General features: G+C 44.6%; 1 protein-coding gene across 2 annotated transcripts in view; it reads left to right on the top strand.

The window, feature by feature from the left end:
* The first annotated feature begins 2,778 nt into the window (after positions 1-2,778).
* The window catches only part of mtdha (metadherin a), a 30,580-nt gene continuing 13,962 nt past the window's right edge, over positions 2,779-19,396 (top strand). The window contains exons 1-6 of one of the 2 annotated variants that reach the window (XM_045709776.2): positions 2,779-3,204; positions 3,752-3,841; positions 4,303-4,387; positions 15,587-15,742; positions 16,394-16,441; positions 16,660-16,827. In XM_045709776.2, the coding sequence (XP_045565732.1) occupies positions 2,869-3,204; positions 3,752-3,841; positions 4,303-4,387; positions 15,587-15,742; positions 16,394-16,441; positions 16,660-16,827 (883 nt within the window). In that variant the 5' untranslated portion in view covers positions 2,779-2,868. Of the gene's footprint in view, positions 3,205-3,748; positions 3,842-4,302; positions 4,388-15,586; positions 15,743-16,393; positions 16,442-16,659; positions 16,828-19,396 lie in introns of both variants that reach the window. The other variant, XM_045709775.2, reaches the window with a different exon arrangement.

The following is a 19,396-nucleotide window of genomic DNA, read 5'->3' as shown; positions in this document are numbered from 1 at the left end:
AGCCCTGCACAACTACCGTGCTGTTTCTCATTTAACAACAGGTATTTACACATGTTATATTTTGTATTGTATTTTTGTATTTTGTGACCCAGTATGAAAATGTGATGCAAGGGATTTTGCCATCGACAGCCGTAAGTATCATTAAGCCCTGCACAACTACCGTGCTGTTTCCCATTTAACAACAGGAATAAATGATGCTCAACTGGGACCGCTGGCTGATGTGATTTATTAGGAGAAAAACACAACGCAAGGAGAGTACGATATACATCTGTTACAGAAGCAACACTGATTGACAATAAATTTCACATGCTGTTGTGCAAATGGAATAGACAACAGGTGGAAATTATAGGCAATTAGCAAGACACCCCCAATAAAGGAGTGGTTCTGCAGGTGGGGACCACAGACCACTTCTCAGTTACTATGCTTCCTGGCTGATGTTTTGGTCACTTTTGAAGGCTGGCGGTGCTTTCACTCTAGTGGTAGCATGAGACGGAGTCTACAACCCACACAAGTGGCTCAGGTAGTGCAGCTCATCCAGGATGGCACATCAATGCGAGCTGTGGCAAGAAGGTTTGCTGTGTCTGTCACGTAGTGTCCAGAGCATGGAGGCGCTACCAGGAGACAGGCCAGTACATCAGGAGACGTGGAGGAGGCCGTAGGAGGGTAACAACCCAGCAGCAGGACCGCTACCTCCGCCTTTGTGCAAGGAGGAGCAGGAGGAGCACTGCCAGAGCCCTGCAAAATGACCTCCAGCAGGCCACAAATGTGCATGTGTCTGCTCAAACGGTCAGAAACAGACTCCATGAGGGTGGTATGAGGGCCCGACATCCACAGGTGGGGGTTGTGCTTACAGCCCAACACCGTGCAGGACGTTTGGCATTTGCCAGAGAACACCAAGATTGGCAAATTCGCCACTGGCACCCTGTGTTCTTCACAGATTAAAGCAGGTTCACACTGAGCACATGTGACAGATGTGACAGTCTGGAGACGCCGTGGAGAACATTCTGCTGCCTGCAACATCCTCCAGCATGACTAGTTTGGCGGTGGGTCAGTCATGGTGTGGGGTGGCATTTCTTTGGGGGGCCGCACAGCCCTCCATGTGCTCACCAGAGGTAGCCTGACTGCCATTAGGTACCGAGATGAGATCCTCAGACCCCTTGTGAGACCATATGCTGGTGCGGTTGGCCCTGGGTTCCTCCTAATGCAAGACAATCCTAGACCTCATGTGGCTGGAGTGTGTCAGCAGTTCCTGCAAGAGGAAGGCATTGATGCTATGGACTGGCCCGCCCGTTCCCCAGACCTGAATCCAATTGAGCACATCTGGGACATCATGTCTCGCTCCATCCACCAACGCCACGTTGCACCACAGACTGTTCAGGAGTTGGCGGATGCTTTAGTCCAGGTCTGGGAGGAGATCCCTCAGGAGACCATCCGCCACCTCATCAGGAGCATACCCAGGTGTTGTAGGGAGGTCATACAGGCACGTGGAGGCCACACACGCTACTGAGCCTCATTTTGACTTGTTTTAAGGACATTACATCAAAGTTGGATTAGCCTGTAGTGTGGTTTTCCACTTTCATTTTGAGTGTGACTCCAAATCCAGACCTCCATGGGTTGATAAATTGGATCTCCATTGATTATTTTTGTGTGATTTTGTTGTCAGCACATTCAACTATGTAAAGAAAAAAGTATTTAATAAGATTATTTCATTCATTCAGATCTAGGATGTGTTATTTTAGTGTTCCCTTTATTTTTTGGAGCAGTGTATATATAAATAATATACAAAGGACAATTGGGCTAGGGGCGGGGTTGGGGGCGGGGTTGGGGGGGGTACAATATCACATTACACAAGGCCCTTAAAGGGGCATACACAGCTTTTTTTGTGAGTAGAGTATTTGTCTTAAAATATAGTTACATTTATTTTTGTAATGTAAGAAAATGTGGTGTTTTGTTTGTAAATTTACATTTGTGAATATGAAATTTGTCCAAAAGAATAATGAAATGAATTACATAAAATTGTTTCAACTTATTTATATCGTAGGTAAAGAATCCTAGTACATCTCTCCATAATAGTGTAACATCTTTAGAAATGTGTTCAATTATAAATCTACTGATGTCTTACCACAGTTTCCTTACATGAATACAATGCCCAAAAAGATGCAACGCTGTTTCTGGGTGGTCATTATAAAAGGAGCAATTTTAATTGATGTTTTTCTTAGACTTCTTCATATAGTGGTTGGCAGGATAATATTTGTGAATAATTTTAAAGGAAACTTCCTTAATTTTGTTAACAAGTAGGTATGTGTGTTGCAACATCCAAACTTTTCCCCAGCTGATATGATCAATAAAACCGTTCCAATAAGGCATGAGATAAGGGTTTAGATATAACATCCTCGTATCATTCTGGTGTTGAATGGACCAACAGAGAACCCAGTCTATCCTACTGATGAGTCAACGGGGTTAGTGGAAGGTAGGCTCTGAGGGTCAGGTTCCTGAATAATAAAACACCTGAGGGAATAACATCTAAAACAATTGCAAAATCTTTAGGTGTTTCAGGGATCTTGTAAAGTGATCAGAATTCCTTATAACTACGTTTTTTTTTTTTTTAACTCTGCATTTACAAGTTGGCTCACCAATAGGATATTATATAGGAACCAATATTCTAAAAACGAAGTATTTTTAGATAATATATCCCGGTTTTATCAGGGCGCTCCTCGGTCCCCCGCTTTCTCTCGATGACGTAACAGGCCTTTTCCCGGTGCCCGGTTCCCCAGCTCCTGGAACAGCTCGTCAGACCGTCCCGAGCCCCTCCCCCAGCTAGCAGTGATAGCAGTGGCTAAGCTACATGCTAGCTGGCGCTTTGAGAAGATGGCAACGGACTGGCAAGCTTCAGCTATTGAGCAAGCCGAATTGATATCCAGTCGTCTCAGAGACCTGTTATCCACCGGGGAGGGATTTATCCGGTCGGAGTTGGGACTGACGCCTGAGCTGTACCCGTCCTGGGTGATACTCTCCACGGCCGCGGTTGGGCTGTTGGCGGTGCTGGTTCTGTCGTGGGCCGCGGTCTGTGGCCGACTCTTCGCTGGGAAGAAGCTAGGAGCTCCAGTTACACAAGACAGTGGTGATTCCCTCAAGGCCCAAGTGAATAAGATTGTGAAGCCCGAGGCACAAAATAAAAAGACGAAAAAGAAATCAACTGAAAAGGTACATATAGCTAACTAACTAGTTTGGAAATGGCCATTGTCGTGGCACTGGCAAACTTCCATTCAGCTGAGTTTTGTGTTGTTGTCCGTCTAGCTAGCTGAATGGCGAAACCGTTTTCTAACATCTAGGTTTGTTTTTGAAAGTTTACCTTGCAGATAGCTACTCTTCGTTAGTATGAGTCATCATATTCTCATGTAATGTTAGTTAGCTATCAATTCCATGTGAATCATACATGACCTAGTTAGTACTAGACATGCGACTTTAACTAGTTAGCCAGTTTAACTAGTTAGCCACTTTAACTAGCTAGCCAGTTTAGCTAGCTAGCCAGTTTAGCTAGCTAGCCAGTTTAGCTAGCTAGCCAGTTTAGCTAGCTTGCCAGTTTAGCTAGCTAGCCAGTTTAGCTAGCTTGCGTAGTAAGCTGCCTGGCTGGTTAGCGACAGCTTGTCTGATCACGGTCAGCCTGCCTGATGTCTTGGTTTATCATGTTATTTGTCAGTCACAAGGCTTCAGTAATAGTTTAATATGTCGTTTCTCTCTCTGCCAGCAGAAGGCTCAGTATAATGGACGAACAGTGCCAGAGCCTCAGGAGGAAGTGAGAGAAGAAATTACCAAACCTTCTCCAGAGATTAAAACTGAGGTTTGTAGTACCCAACAATAACATATATTTTTAAGTCTTCTGAAAGTGTATTTTGGATGACAAGGGGGAATGTATTTGTCATCCAATTCCAAAAGGCTAAGCGATCCTTGCACCTGCAAATCAGCATCTGTAGTAGTTAGAGTTGATGAAAGCCCCGTCTCCACAGTAGTTAGAGTTGATGAAAGCCCCGTCTCCACAGTAGTTAGAGTTGATGAAAGCCCCGTCTCCACAGTAGTTAGAGTTGATGAAAGCCCCGTATCCACATTTTAATAAATGCATTTCTATTGCTTTGTGCCGAGAAGGAGACATGGTGGATTCAACACAGCAACCCTATCGTTCATCTAGTGTGTGTGTATATATATAAATAATTTCAATACACCCATTACCAGTGAATGAGCATAAGGACTGCTATTGCTTGCACTTTTTGAAAGTTGGACTTTTTGTTGTCTTTAATTGAATAGGTGAAGAAAACCAAGAAGAAAGCCAAACCCGAGGTGAAACCAGCCAAGAGGGTTTCTGCTGGCGATGGCAAAGAGCCTGATGATGGTATGACCCTTAACCCCTGTATGAACCCGTCACCTTGGTTGACTTCTTTATACCCTTGTAGCTAAATGTATCCTGCAGAATTCTACTGATTTCATTCAGACTGTGCCGTTGAAGACACTTGTATAAGGCCGCAGTGGCATTGTTAGGGGATTAGGCAGTGACTCACAGGACGCATCTGGAAAGTGGCACTTCATCTGGAAAGGGGCAGTTGTTTGTAAATCATTCAGCGCGTTATGTCAAGATCACAGATTTTAGAGAAACAACAAACGTCGGTACATATAAGTGTCTTATATTGGCTGAAAGCTTAAATTCTTGTTATTAATATAACTGCACTGTCCAATTTACAGTAGCTATTACTGTGAAAAAATGCCATGCTATTGTTTGAGGAGAGCTCTTAACAACAGAAGTTTTCGCCGCGATAGGTTTGATAAATTCACCTGTGAAATGTGTACTTACATTCTGAAATCTTGCTCTGATTTACCATCCAAAGGGTCCCAGAGATAACATGAAGTGTCATTTGTTAGATAAAATCATTTTTCATATCCTAAAAAGGTCCATATAGCATGCACAATCGATTTTGTTTTTCCACTCGTTCAATTTGCAAAGAAAGGAATCTGTGAAAATCTAACCCTAAATGTTGTTTCAACCAGTCAAATCACGTTCGTATCTATTCCTCAGAGATCCTAGAAGGTAACAAGACTTCACTATTTCATTCGGGGTGTAGTATATCCTACAGGACACCATATTTGGTAAGAGAGCGACGCCTTCATGGCACGCCGATGACGCGGGCAGCCGTCACTTGAACGACTATCTTTGTCAAATAAGCACCAATTGGGGTCAAACAAAGCTATCTAGATAGCCAATGAGCTGGGCTTTACGGGAGTACCCGGAAACCATGTATATGTCATAAAATGTAGCAACCAACCTTGTATGACAGCAGGCCTTTTCATTTTGGACAAAATATATAAGGATATTCAGAGTTATGGAAACTGGTTGTTTTGCAAATGTAGAACTTATGGCTACTAATACTGGGAAAGCTAAATCAAAGTCCAAGTATACAGATTTGACGATATTCTTGCAGAAAAATGGAATATGAATGCCAATGTCTCCTTCACGATTTGCCCAAATGTACCCGTGGACTTCACATAAAGTCTTGAGGATCAGTCATACTCCAAGTTATCCATCTGAAACATTGCACATGCACTGCTGCCATCTTGGGGACACTATCGGAATTACAACCAGAGTTATGGCTATAACAGTGACCTGTCTCTTGCATTTCAAAGATGGTGGTAAAACACTGGTTGTTTTTTAATTGTATTATTATTTTCTTCTACCAGATCTATTGTGTTATATTCTCCTACATTCAATTCACATTTCCACAAACTTCAACGTGTTTCCTTTCAAATGGTACCAATAATACGCATATCCTTGCTACAGGCAGTTAGATTTGGGTATGTCATTTACCGTAATTTCCGGACTATTAAGCGCACCTGAATATAAGCCGCACCCACTGAATTGAATATATATATTTTTTTGAACATAAATAAGCCACACATGTCTATAAGCCGCAGGTGCCTACCAGTACATTGAAACAAATGAACTTTACACAGGCTTTAACGAAACACGGCTTGTAACAAAAAATACAAAATTTGCAGTAAGCTTTAGTTGTCTTTTTGCACTGAGTCAATTCCTCACGCTGCTGTTTCCAACGTCTTATCATCGACTCATTAAGACCAAGCTCCCGTGCAGCAGCTCTATTTCCTTTTCCAACAGCCAGATCAATCGCCTTCAACTTGAAAGCTGCATCATAGGCATTTCTCCGTGTCTTTGCCATGATGAGGGTAATAAAATGACTACCGTAATCAGAATGATGGGAAGTTTGAGAGCGCTCGATTTAATCTAAACAGTAAACAAAAAAGTTGTTTGACCTTAACCCGTTCGGCAATTTCATTGGTCTAATGAAAGCTTCATGCCGCCAAAAAACTGAGCACGTCACAGAATGTGTTTTTTTGTGAGAAAAAAAATTGAAAGCGGGAAAAATAATCCATATATTAGCCGCGTCATTGTTTAAGCCGCGAGGTTCAAAGCCTGGGAAAAAAAGTTGCGGCTTATAGTCCGGAATTTACGGTAGGTGGAAATTGGAGGGGGAAAAGGGGGGCTATCCCTAAAGTTTTTAATGATTGATGTCATTTGACCTTGATCTATGTAACATCAAGCTGTGTATACACTTCCATTGTTGGCCAAGCAGTAATTAAGGATATACAACAATAAGTTGGATATCTGTATGATGACGTCCATTAAAACCTTTAAAAATCACACTTAAAAGGTTATCAAGCTATACTTTTAGTTCTGTAGATATCATCTTTTTCATTAAGAAATGTATAAAGGTGCTCAAGGGGGGGGGGGAGGGGGATGATGTTTCCCATAGATACTGATCTCAGATCAGTTCAGGTCATTTCCATTATAAAAGCACACCAACATGACAAATGAAAGCTATGATAGTTTGTATTTGTGAGAAATGAAGGTGTGTTTATATACTGTGCATTCGCCAAGTATTCAGACCCCCTTTTCCACATTTTGTTCTAAAATAAAAAAATATCTAAAAAATCATCAATCTACACACAATACCTCATAATGACAAAGCGAAAACAGGTTTTTAGAAATGTTTTAACATTTTTATATATCTTTTTTTTTTTATTTATCTTATTTACATAAGGATTCAGACCCTTTGCTATGAGACTCTAAATTGAGCTCGGGTGCATCCTTTTTCCATTGATCTTCCTTGAGATGTTTCTACAACTTGATTGGAGTCCACCTGTGGTAAATTCAATTGATTGGACATGATTTAGAAAGGCACACACCTGTCTATATAAATGTCTCACCATTAACAGTGAATGTCAGAGCAAAAACCAAGCCGTGAGGTCGAAGGAATTGTCCGTAGAGCTCCGAGACAGGATTGTGTCGAGGCACAGATCTGAATGCCAAGCGTCATGTCTGGAGGAAACCTGGCACCATCCCTACGGTGAAGAATGGTGGTGGCAGCATCATGCTGTGGGGATGTCTTTCAGCAGCAGGGACTGGGAAACTAGTCAGGATTGAGGGAATGCTGCACGGAGCAAAGTACTTAAAGATCCTTGATGAAATCTGTCTCCAGAGCACTCAGGACCTCAGACTGGGGCGAAGGTTCACCTTTCAACAGGACAACGACCCTAAACACACAGTCAAGACAACTCAGGAGTGGCTTCGGGACAAGTCTCTGAATGTCCTTGAGTGGCCCAGCCAGATCTCGGACTTGAACCCGATCGAACATCTCTGGAGAGACCTGAAAATAGCTGTGCAGCGATGCTCCCCATCCAACCTGACAGAGCTTGAGAGGATCTGCAGAGAAGAATGGGAGAAACTCCCCAAATACAGGGAAAGGGAGATACCTAGTCAGTTGTACAACGGAATGCCTTCAAATGAAATGTGTCTTCCACATTTAACCCCACCCCTCTGAATCAGAGAGATGCGACCGGGGAACAGTGGGTTAACTGCCTTGCTCAGGGCCAGAACGACAGATTTTTACCTTGTTAGCTCGGGATTTGATCCAGCAACCTTTCGGTTACTGGCCCAACGCTCTAACCACTAGGCTACCTGCTGGTTACTGGCCCAACGCTCTAACCACTAGGCTACCTGCTGGTTACTGGCCCAACGCTCTAACCACTAGGCTACCTGCTGGTTACTGGCCCAACACTCTAACCACTAGGCTACCTGTGTGCCAAGCTTGTCGTGTCATACTCAAGAAGACTCTGTGCCGTAATCGCTGTCAAAGGTCCTTCAACAAAGTACTGAGCAAAGGGTCTGTATACTTATGTAAATCTGATATTGTTTTCTTTCAGTTAGACATTTTTGCAAATGTATTAAAAATAACAACATTTTTTTTGATTTGATGAGGGGAAAAAAATATTTAATCCCTTTTATAATAAGGTTGTAACGTAAGAAAATGTGGAAAAAGTCAAGGTGTCTGAATACTTTCCGAATGCGCTGTATTTTACATTTCCAACCTAAAAAAATAGGAATAAGCCAAGGCTTTGATTTCTGGTCAAACAGGAAAAGGAAACATCTACCTGAAGTCTAAGAACAAAACACAGTAACGTAACGAGACCCCTGCCAACTAATATGAACACTTATATTTAGATATTTTTTTGCCTTTATGTACGTTTTAAGAAACATTGCCTTGTGCCTTAATTCCATTACCAAAAGCCCACATCTTTAAGATATTTAAAAAAAATCTCCCTCATGAAGGAGGATAATGAAAGTTCACAGAAGTAACAAGTAAAGGACCTATCAATTAATTTGTTTGATATCAAATTTGTTTATGAATTAAGTGATTAAAACTAAATTCTGTTAAAAAAAATTGGTAACAGAATTTCTGCAATTTTAAATTTGCTACAATGGGAAATCAAAGTTGTCACAAACCACAGTCGGGTTCACAAGTTTGGACAGCACAGTAAAGAGTACTGTAATGCAGAGCACATGAGTTGAGTACACTATAATGTACTACAGTGGACTGGACTGAATAGTTTTTCACACTATACTGAAACTAATGCACTTTTGATACAAAATAAAGAAAAGTTCAGTACTAGAATTTATGTTTGGTACTTCTGTCAAATGGATAGACATGACCTTATCAATCAGAATAGCCCCTTTATAGCACCAAGAGCAAAGTGCCTGATCCACTTCCTCATTCATTGCTAGAGCTGTCTGGCTGCATTGTTAGCTCTGACAATGACTGTGTGTACACTGAACAAAAATATGAACGCGACATGTAAAGTGTTGGTCCCATGATTCATGAGTTGAAAGAAAATACATTTTCCAAATTTGTTAACATCTCTGTTTTAAGCATTTCTCCTTTGCCAAGGTAATCTATCCACCTGCCAGGTGTGGCATATCAAGAAGCTGATTAAACTGCATGATCATTACACAGGTGCACCTTGCGCTGGGCACAATAAAAGACCACTCTGAAATGTGGAGTTTTGTCACAATGTCTCAAGTTGAGGGAGTGTATAATCGGCATGCTGACTGCAGGAATATCCACCAGAGTTGTTGCCAGAGAATTTAATGTTAATTTCTCTACCATAAGCTTCCTCATTTTAGAGAATTTGTCAGTACGTCCAACTGGCCTCGCAACCTCAGACCACGTGTAACCACGCCAACCGAGGACCGCCACATCCGGCTTCTTCACCTGTGGTATCGTCTGAAACCAGCCACCAGGACAGCTGCTGAAACTGTTGGTTTGCACAAATGAAGATTTTCTGCACAAACTGTCAGAAACCGTCTCAGTGAAGCTCATCTGTGTGCTCGTCTTGACCTGACTGTAGTTCGACGTCGTAACCGACTTCAGTGGGCAAATGCTCACCTTTGATGGTTACTGGCACGGTGGAGAAGTGTGTTCTTTCTGGATGAATCCCGGTTTCGACTGTACCGGGCAGATGGCAGACAGCGTGTGTGGCATTGTGTGGGCGAGCAGTTTGCTGATGTCAAACTTGTGAACAGAGTTCCCCATGGTGGGGTTATGGTATGGGCAGGCATAAGCTACTGACAACGAACACAAATTGCCATCGATAAAATCCAATTGAATGCACAGAGATACCGTGATGAGATATTGAGGCCCATTGCCGTGCCATTCATCCGCTGCCATACATGCATATGAATAAAATCATAGAGGATAACACACAATGAAGTCTGGGACTTACAAAGGTCTGTATACTTCCTGGAAGTTGAAAATGTTTCATTTCTTCCATGGCCTGCATACTCACCAGACCTGTCACCCATTGAGCATGTTTGGGATGCTCTGGATCGACGTGTACAACCACATGTTCCAGTTCCCGCCAATATCCAGAAACTTCACACAGCCATTGAAGAGGAAGTGGAACAACGTTCCACAGGCCACAATCAACATCCTGATCAACTCTATGTGAAGGAGATGTGTCGTGCTGCATGAGGCAAATGGTGGTCACACCAGATACTGACTGGTTTTCTGATCCACACCCCTACCTTTTAAAGTTAACTGTGACCTAAACATGCACGTCTGTATTTCCAGTCGTGAAATCCATAGATCAGGACCTGATTAATGTATTTCAATTTGCTGATTTCCTTATGAACTGTAACTCGGTAAAATCTTAGAAATTTGGCATGTTTATATATTTGTTCAGTATATGTGAAGACTCTAGAGCATTTGCGAACAAGGAATTCTGATAAACATGGCGTCTCATGTGGGAGATGTATGTGGACAAAACATGCTCAGTTTGAGCTACTCCAGGAAGTGACGTTGCAGGCTAGCTCAGTGCTGCCCCCTCTCATTGAGTATCTCCAGTTGAAGGCCGACCAGGGTACTGCAGGCTTCCATTAGCTACTGATTCTTAAAGTAATCGGTTCAAGGCCAATACATCTGGAGTAATAGAATAAATTATTGGTACCATGATTGTCTTTTGAAATGTGTATTTATTTACACGAAGATTGCCATTTTTCACATTCACTGTTTGTTTTCTGAAAACAATGCCTGCAGTGCCTGGATCGACCTTGAACTTTGGCTTCAATGAGAGGGGACAGTCGTTCCACCCTGCTCCGACAGACAGACAGACAGACAGACAGACAGACAGACAGACAGACAGACAGACAGACAGACAGACAGACAGACAGACAGACAGACAGACAGACAGACAGACAGACAGACAGACAGACAGACAGACAGACAGACAGGAGTGAGAGACAGACAGACAGACAGACAGACCACCCTGCTCCGCACTCATGCTGCACACAAGTTAACATGCTTTAATCATTTAACATGGCATGTAGAAATGTTGAAACTGTTCGCAAAACAACAATAGAATGCAAGAGGTACCAGTATTTAAAACATAAAAAAAAAAAAAAATGTAACCTTTTTTTATTTAACTAGGCAAGTCAGTTTTAGATCCGTTTTTATTTACAATGACGGCCTACCCCAAATCCGGACGACGCTGGGCCCGTTGTGTGCTGCCCTATGGGAGCTTCCAGCTTTAATTAGAGGCTGACTTCACTTGCAAGCTGACAGTTGACTCTAACATTTAATTCACTACCCTACTACCTGGTTTGTGATATGCAAAATATACTGATTTCAAAGCTGATTGTCCCCAAAACTTTATTTATCACTTCCTTGTCTCCCTCGCCTCCCGTCTGGTTTCCGCTAGATTCCACAGCCACGTTCTCCCTCCCGTCTGGTTTCCGCTAGATTCCACGGCCACGTTCTGCCTCCCGTCTGGTTTCCGCTAGATTCCACGGCCACGTTCTCCCTCCCGTCTGGTTTCCGCTAGATTCCACGGCCACGTTCTGCCTCCCGTCTGGTTTCCGCTAGATTCCACGGCCACGTTCTGCCTCCCGTCTGGTTTCCGCTAGATTCCACGGCCACGTTCTGCCTCCCGTCTGGTTTCCGCTAGATTCCACGGCCACGTTCTGCCTCCCGTCTGGTTTCCGCTAGATTCCACGGCCACGTTCTGCCTCCCGTCTGGTTTCCGCTAGATTCCACGGCCACGTTCTGCCTCCCGTCTGGTTTCCGCTAGATTCCACGGCCACGTTCTGCCTCCCGTCTGGTTTCCGCTAGATTCCACGGCCACGTTCTCCCTCCCGTCTGGTTTCCGCTAGATTCCACGGCCACGTTCTGCCTCCCGTCTGGTTTCCGCTAGATTCCACAGCCACGTTCTCCCTCCCGTCTGGTTTCCGCTAGATTCCACGGCCACGTTCTCCCTCCCGTCTGGTTTCCGCTAGATTCCACGGCCACGTTCTGCCTCCCGTCTGGTTTCCGCTAGATTCCACGGCCACGTTCTGCCTCCCGTCTGGTTTCCGCTAGATTCCACGGCCACGTTCTGCCTCCCGTCTGGTTTCCGCTAGATTCCACGGCCACGTTCTGCCTCCCGTCTGGTTTCCGCTAGATTCCACGGCCACGTTCTCCCTCCCGTCTGGTTTCCGCTAGATTCCACGGCCACGTTCTGCCTCCCGTCTGGTTTCCGCTAGATTCCACGGCCACGTTCTGCCTCCCGTCTGGTTTCCGCTAGATTCCACGGCCACGTTCTGCCTCCCGTCTGGTTTCCGCTAGATTCCACGGCCACGTTCTGCCTCCCGTCTGGTTTCCGCTAGATTCCACGGCCACGTTCTGCCTCCCGTCTGGTTTCCGCTAGATTCCACGGCCACGTTCTGCCTCCCGTCTGGTTTCCGCTAGATTCCACGGCCACGTTCTGCCTCCCGTCTGGTTTCCGCTAGATTCCACGGCCACGTTCTGCCTCCCGTCTGGTTTCCGCTAGATTCCACGGCCACGTTCTGCCTCCCGTCTGGTTTCCACTAGATTCCACAGCCACGTTCTGCCTCGGAACAAAGTCTTTACTTTCTTAGAGACAACACACACGTTTTATAAAAGAGATTTGTTTGTCTTCTATGCAAATGTTAATCAGTACAATAAAACATGTTCTCTTAGCGTTTGCCAATAAAACGCATCCTAAGTGTAAGAGGCGGTTTGTCATCTGATACCAGCTAAAACAAGCTGACTAGATCAATGCATTCATACTCCTATTGAATGTGTTAACCTGTATTGTGACTAGACCTAGGCTACATCTTGATTTACCCAGTTTATCAAAAGAGAGACATTTTTTTACTGTTGTTTTTGTAGTTAGATTGGTAAGTCAAATGGATTGTATCATTGATTCATTAATACATACATAGCTGTCTCTAAAAACAAATTGACAAACATTTTCAAATGTAATGATATTGAACAGCGCAGTAGCTGAGTTTGTCTGGATAAAGTGGCATTCTGGGACTTTTTGGCTAATACGCCTTTGTTTTTGTGTCATGATGGTGTCGTGTATCATGATACTAAACCTGGTGTCGAAGTATAAATTCTGATACTGTGACAACAATAGTACTGGACTGTAGTCTAATCTACTATGCTTTGATGTCCAAACTTGTGAAACATGGAAGTCTACGATTGGTTCAGGTTTGGCCCGGACCAACCAAATTTGGTTGTGTTTGGGCTCATTAAAATAATAGCCAGTGTGTAGAATAATACCAAAATATGCAAAGGAGGATATTTGTTTATTTCTACCTTTTTTTTTTTTTTTTTATACCTATTTAGGATACATCACCATGAAGAGAATATTTATATCCATAATTATGGATTTCTGTATAGCTCAGATCAAGGATCCACTCTCCGTTACCACTAGTCTCTCCGTTACCACTATCCACTTACATTTTAGTCATTTAGCAGACGCTCTTATCCAGAGCAACTTACAGTAGTGAATGCATACATTTCATTTCTAAACATTTATTTTTTATTTTTTCTGTGCTGGCCCCCCCGTGGGAATCGAACCCACAACCCTGGCGTTGCAAACACCATGCTCTACCAACTGAGCTACCCAAAATAATAGATTTTTTTTCAGTGTGTCATGTCATGGCTGACACCCCATTTTCTTTCTGCAGACATTTTTTAATCTTAATCCAAAGCAGATATTTAAAGAGTTTTTGGAAAATGTGGACACAACTTTTTGTGAGATTTTACTGTATTTCTGTTACCAAACTTTGCATCCGCACAGCTCTTTCAGTAAATGTTTTTGTAAAATGTTATAAGTAGTCCTTGTGCATAGAGTTTTATGGTTTGTTAAACTTCAAAATATATATTTTTTGCATAGTTGTACATTTGAAGTGGAAAATCAGTCTCGGCGCAAATCCGTTAACCTTGGAAATACCCTCAAGGTTAGAATGAGGGAGGGGATGCTGATCCTACATCTGTACCCAGGGGAAAATTCACCCCAGATATCTTAAAGGTTGGGAGGTGAAACAACATTTATAATCCTAGTAGATCTAAAGGAACCAAATCGCTGCTCTCTCTTCCAGGTGAAACAACATTTATAATCCTAGTAGATCTAAAGGAACCAAACCGCTGCTCTCTCTTCCAGGTGAAACAACATTTATAATCCTAGTAGATCTAAAGGAACCAAACCGCTGCTCTCTCTTCCAGGTGAAACAACATTTATAATCCTAGTAGATCTAAAGGAACCAAACCGCTGCTCTCTCTTCCAGGTGAAACAACATTTATAATCCTAGTAGATCTAAAGGAACCAAACCGCTGCTCTCTCTTCCAGGTGAAACAACATTTATAATCCTAGTAGATCTAAAGGAACCAAACCGCTGCTCTCTCTTCCAGGTGCAACAACATTTATAATCCTAGTAGATCTAAAGGAACCAAACCGCTGCTCTCTCTTCCAGGTGAAACAACATTTATAATCCTAGTAGATCTAAAGGAACCAAACCGCTGCTCTCTCTTCCAGGTGAAACAACATTTATAATCCTAGTAGATCTAAAGGAACCAAACCGCTGCTCTCTCTTCCAGGTGAAACAACATTTATAATCCTAGTAGATCTAAAGGAACCAAACCGCTGCTCTCTCTTCCAGGTGAAACAACATTTATAATCCTAGTAGATCTAAAGGAACCAAACCGCTGCTCTCTCTTCCAGGTGAAACAACATTTATAATCCTAGTAGATCTAAAGGAACCAAACCGCTGCTCTCTCTTCCAGGTGAAACAACATTTATAATCCTAGTAGATCTAAAGGAACCAAACCGCTGCTCTCTCTTCCAGGTGAAACAACATTTATAATCCTAGTAGATCTAAAGGAACCAAACCGCTGCTCTCTCTTCCAGGTGAAACAACATTTATAATCCTAGTAGATCTAAAGGAACCAAACCGCTGCTCTCTCTTCCAGGTGAAACAACATTTATAATCCTAGTAGATCTAAAGGAACCAAACCGCTGCTCTCTCTTCCAGGTGAAACAACATTTATAATCCTAGTAGATCTAAAGGAACCAAACCGCTGCTCTCTCTTCCAGGTGAAACAACATTTATAATCCTAGTAGATCTAAAGGAACCAAACCCCTGCTCTCTCTTCCAGGTGAAACAACATTTATAATCCTAGTAGATTTAAAGAAGCCAAACCGCTGCTCTCTCTTCCAGGTGAAACAACATTTATAATCCTAGTAGATTTAAAGAAGCCAAACCCCTGCTCTCTCTTCCAGGTGAAACAACATTTATAATCCTAGTAGATTTATAAAAACCAAACCGCTGCTCTCTCTTCCAGGTGCAACAACATTTATAGTCATAGTAGATCTAAAGAAACCAAACCGCTGCTCTCTCTTCCAGGTGCGTGGGAGACTAAGGTAAGTAACCGGGAGAAGCGGCAGCAGAAGAGGAAGGAGAAGGGGCCTGACGGGTCAGGAAGCCCGGAGGGGGTGGAGGTACCTCACCGCCAGGTGGAACAGCCCCCTCTCACCGCCCCGGTCAACAGGAAGAACAGAGGTATGCCCATCTGTATTAGGCTGGTAACTTTCCCACGTTTCCCAGGAATCCTGGTTGGAAGATCATCAGAATCAGTAAGGAATAAATAGGACATCTGTGACTCAGAGCTTGCAACCCTAGCACTGACTCACTGTGTCTTTTTGTCTTCATAAAGTGTGTCAGAGACTCTCTCAAGGATATGTACCGGTGTGTAGTTTAAAAAATGTACAACATTGAACAGAAACATATGTGTATGAAGCCGTTTTATAGGGCCAGTTTTATTCCAAAGCAGATTTCATATTTCACTCCCTTTTTAGTTGGATTTGAACACCTGAAACTCCTTTCACTCCTCTCCCGAGGAGGGGCCCCGGTGTTGTGGGGTCTCCCGAGGAGGAGGGGCCCCGGTGTTGTGGGGTCTCCCGAGGAGGAGGGGCCCCGGTGTTGTGGGGTCTCCCGAGGAGGAGGGGCCCCGGTGTTGTGGGGTCTCCCGAGGAGGAGGGGCCCCGGTGTTGTGGGGTCTCCCGAGGAGGAGGGGCCCCGGTGTTGTGGGGTCTCCCGAGGAGGAGGGCCCGGTGTGTTTGGTTGTCAGTGATTTTTCTTTGTTAGTTCCCTTGTGAGCAACATTTTCAGTTTGTACTCTCCATTGAGACTGTGTCTTCTCTTCCCCCTTAGAGCCCTTGCACCCGAGGACTGGGAAAGGAGATTCTTTCACGACACCGGGTAAAGTACCGCTGTCTCCTAGTCTGATGATTCTTAGAGGATGACTCCTGTCTCGTCAACTAAACTGTTCAATCCTGTACAGACATATTTGATCCTGGACGGTCCTTTCCTGTAAAGAACACAGCTTGTTGCATCCAGCTGAGTGTGTCCATGGAAGGATAACATTTTCACTAAAGCCAAAGTAACACTGACCGATCCATGTCTCCCTCCCTCTATAGTGTCCACCAGCTGGAGAGAGGAGCCGTCAGTGAACGGTGGAGGGTGGCCAGATATCTCCATGAAGCTGCCCACCCATATATGCTCTTCGGACGGGGAGAAGTGGCCGGCCATCCCTAAAGGACCCCGACACTTGAACTCCGAACCCACCTGGAGACAGGACACTGAAGGTAACCTAGGCTGGGGTTTGACCCTAACCCACCTGGGTACAGGACACTGAAGGTAACCTACTGGGCTTAACCCTAACCCACCTGGGGACACCTAGCCATACCTGGGTACAGGACACTGAAGGTATTGAATTGCTGAAAATTTGCTTTACAATAGAGCAACATTTTCTCTACGCTGCAAGGATGCCTTTCTAGCTAATAGACTGTTAGTTTACTCTTCCTCTTCCAATTAACTTTGGGGAGGTCCATCTATTAATTTTAAAATGTTGATTACTTGTACTTGCCTTTATCATTCACCTGATAAGACAAGATGTGACCTTTGTTGCTAACATAACATATTATGGGATCCCTGGGTCGCCGGTTTGCCTGGGTGGGAGTCCCTGGGAAAGAAAAGTTGGAAAACCACTCCTAACCCACCTGGGGATAGGACACTGAAGGTAACCTAGGCTGGGGTTTGACCCTAACCCACCTGGGGATAGGACACTGAAGGTAACCTAGGCTGGGGTTTGACCCTAACCCACCTGGGTACAGGACACTGAAGGTAACCTAGGCTGGGGTTTGACCCTAACCCACCTGGGGATAGGACACTGAAGGTAACCTAGGCTGGGGTTTGACCCTAACCCACCTGGGTACAGGACACTGAAGGTAACCTACTGGGCTTAACCCTAACCCACCTGGGGTACACCTAGCCATACCTGGGTACAGGACACTGAAGGTAACCTAGGCTGGGGCTTAACCCTAACCCACCTGGGGATAGGACACTGAAGGTAAGCTAGGCTGGGGTTTGACCCTAACCCACCTGGGGATAGGACACTGAAGGTAACCTAGGCTGGGGTTTGACCCTAACCCACCTGGGGATAGGACACTGAAGGTAACCTAGGCTGGGGTTTGACCCTAACTCACCTGGGGATAGGACACTGAAGGTAACCTAGGCTGGGGTTTGACCCTAACCCACCTGGGGATAGGACACTGAAGGTAACCTAGGCTGGGGTTTGACCCTAACCCACCTGGGTACAGGACACTGAAGGTAACCTACTGGGCTTAACCCTAACCCACCTGGGGTACACCTAGCCATACCTGGGTACAGGACACTGAAGGTAACCTAGGCTGGGGTTTGACCCTAACCCACCTGGGGATAGGACACTGAAGGTAACCTAGGCTGGGGTTTGACCCTAACTCACCTGGGGATAGGACACTGAAGGTAACCTAGGCTGGGGTTTGACCCTAACCCACCTGGGGATAGGACACTGAAGGTAACCTAGGCTGGGGCTTAACCCTAACCCACCTGGGGATAGGACACTGAAGGTAACCTAGGCTGGGGTTTGGATTGTGGATTCATCATCTTGGTCCTGTTAAAGGTTTTGGTTTTTCCATTTTAAGAAGTTGGACTTTTAGCACGTATAGCATTTTAGCACCTAAGGCGCACAGATTGGTGTCACCTCGTCAGTCAGTATGTGTTACACCTGTGCTGGTTGCCGTCTCGTTAGTGGGAAAGTGTTTCACCTGTTGGCCCAGGTGCTATTTGGGAGTGGCTGGCCCAGGTGCTATTTAGGAGTGGCTGGCCCAGTGCTCCAGTGGAGCTTGAGAGATGTTGGGGAGAGCTACACTTCACATCAGCTGAGGTGTGAATTCAAGCTCAACCTCTATAAGGTTGAAAGAAGTCTGAGTTTTGGTTTCCCCTGTTCGTTTTGCTCCATATTCTTTTTACTCCCTATCCTAAGTTGTGGGTTTTCACCGGCCTTCATCTAGGACCACCCCCCTGGGTCAAAAAGCAGACCTTCCTACAGAGCACAGTGGGGAGGAAGAGCTCGCACCTCCTTTCGACGTAACGTCTCAGTGTACGCAAGTCTGCGGTAGGAACCTCACAGACAGGTCTTGCTCTAAGATCTGCCTTGTCGAAATCTACTCGACAGGCTACCGAGAGAGAGAAGTGAAATTCTATGCCATCCTCGACGAGCAAAGCAACAGATCATTGGTTCTTCTTCGATATCTTCAGTGTACAAGGCCCCAGCTCTCCCTACTCCCTTAAGACCTGCACTGAAGTGATGGAGACAGTAGGAAGACGAGCCAACGGCTACCAGGTAGAATCTATGGATGGGCAAGTCAGTCTTCCGCTGTCAACTCTCATCGCGTGTAATGAGATCCAGAACAACTCCAGACGCAGTGCTCCACCATGCTCACCGGAAACCCTTTGCTCACCTCATCCCAGAACTCGAACCCAAGGCTCTCATCATGCTCCTTATCCAGAGTCTACAAGGTGCACAAGCAAGTTAATGGGTTCCATGACTCTCACCATACGCCCAGAAGCTTGACCTCTGGTTGGGTCATAATAGGCAGCGTCTGCCTGGGGAGCGTTCCACAAGCCTCTCTCAGTGAGTACTTTTTACACAAACACTTTGGGGGAAGGACGCTCTACTCTCTTCGAGCCATGTCCCAACCTCTGCTTGGTGAAAGAAAGATTCCGGAATGCCCAAGCTTCCAATCAACCTGCATAAAGTAATATTCCTACAGTCCAAGATGCAGTCACCCTGGTCAAGAGAGCATAAGAGATTCTCGCAAACTCTAATCTGAG

The sequence above is a fragment of the Salmo salar genome, chromosome 27, assembly GCF_965601325.2.
Source record: "Salmo salar chromosome 27, fSalSal1, whole genome shotgun sequence".
NCBI lineage: Eukaryota > Metazoa > Chordata > Actinopteri > Salmoniformes > Salmonidae > Salmo > Salmo salar.
This window is presented reverse-complemented; position numbering and strand designations above follow the sequence as displayed.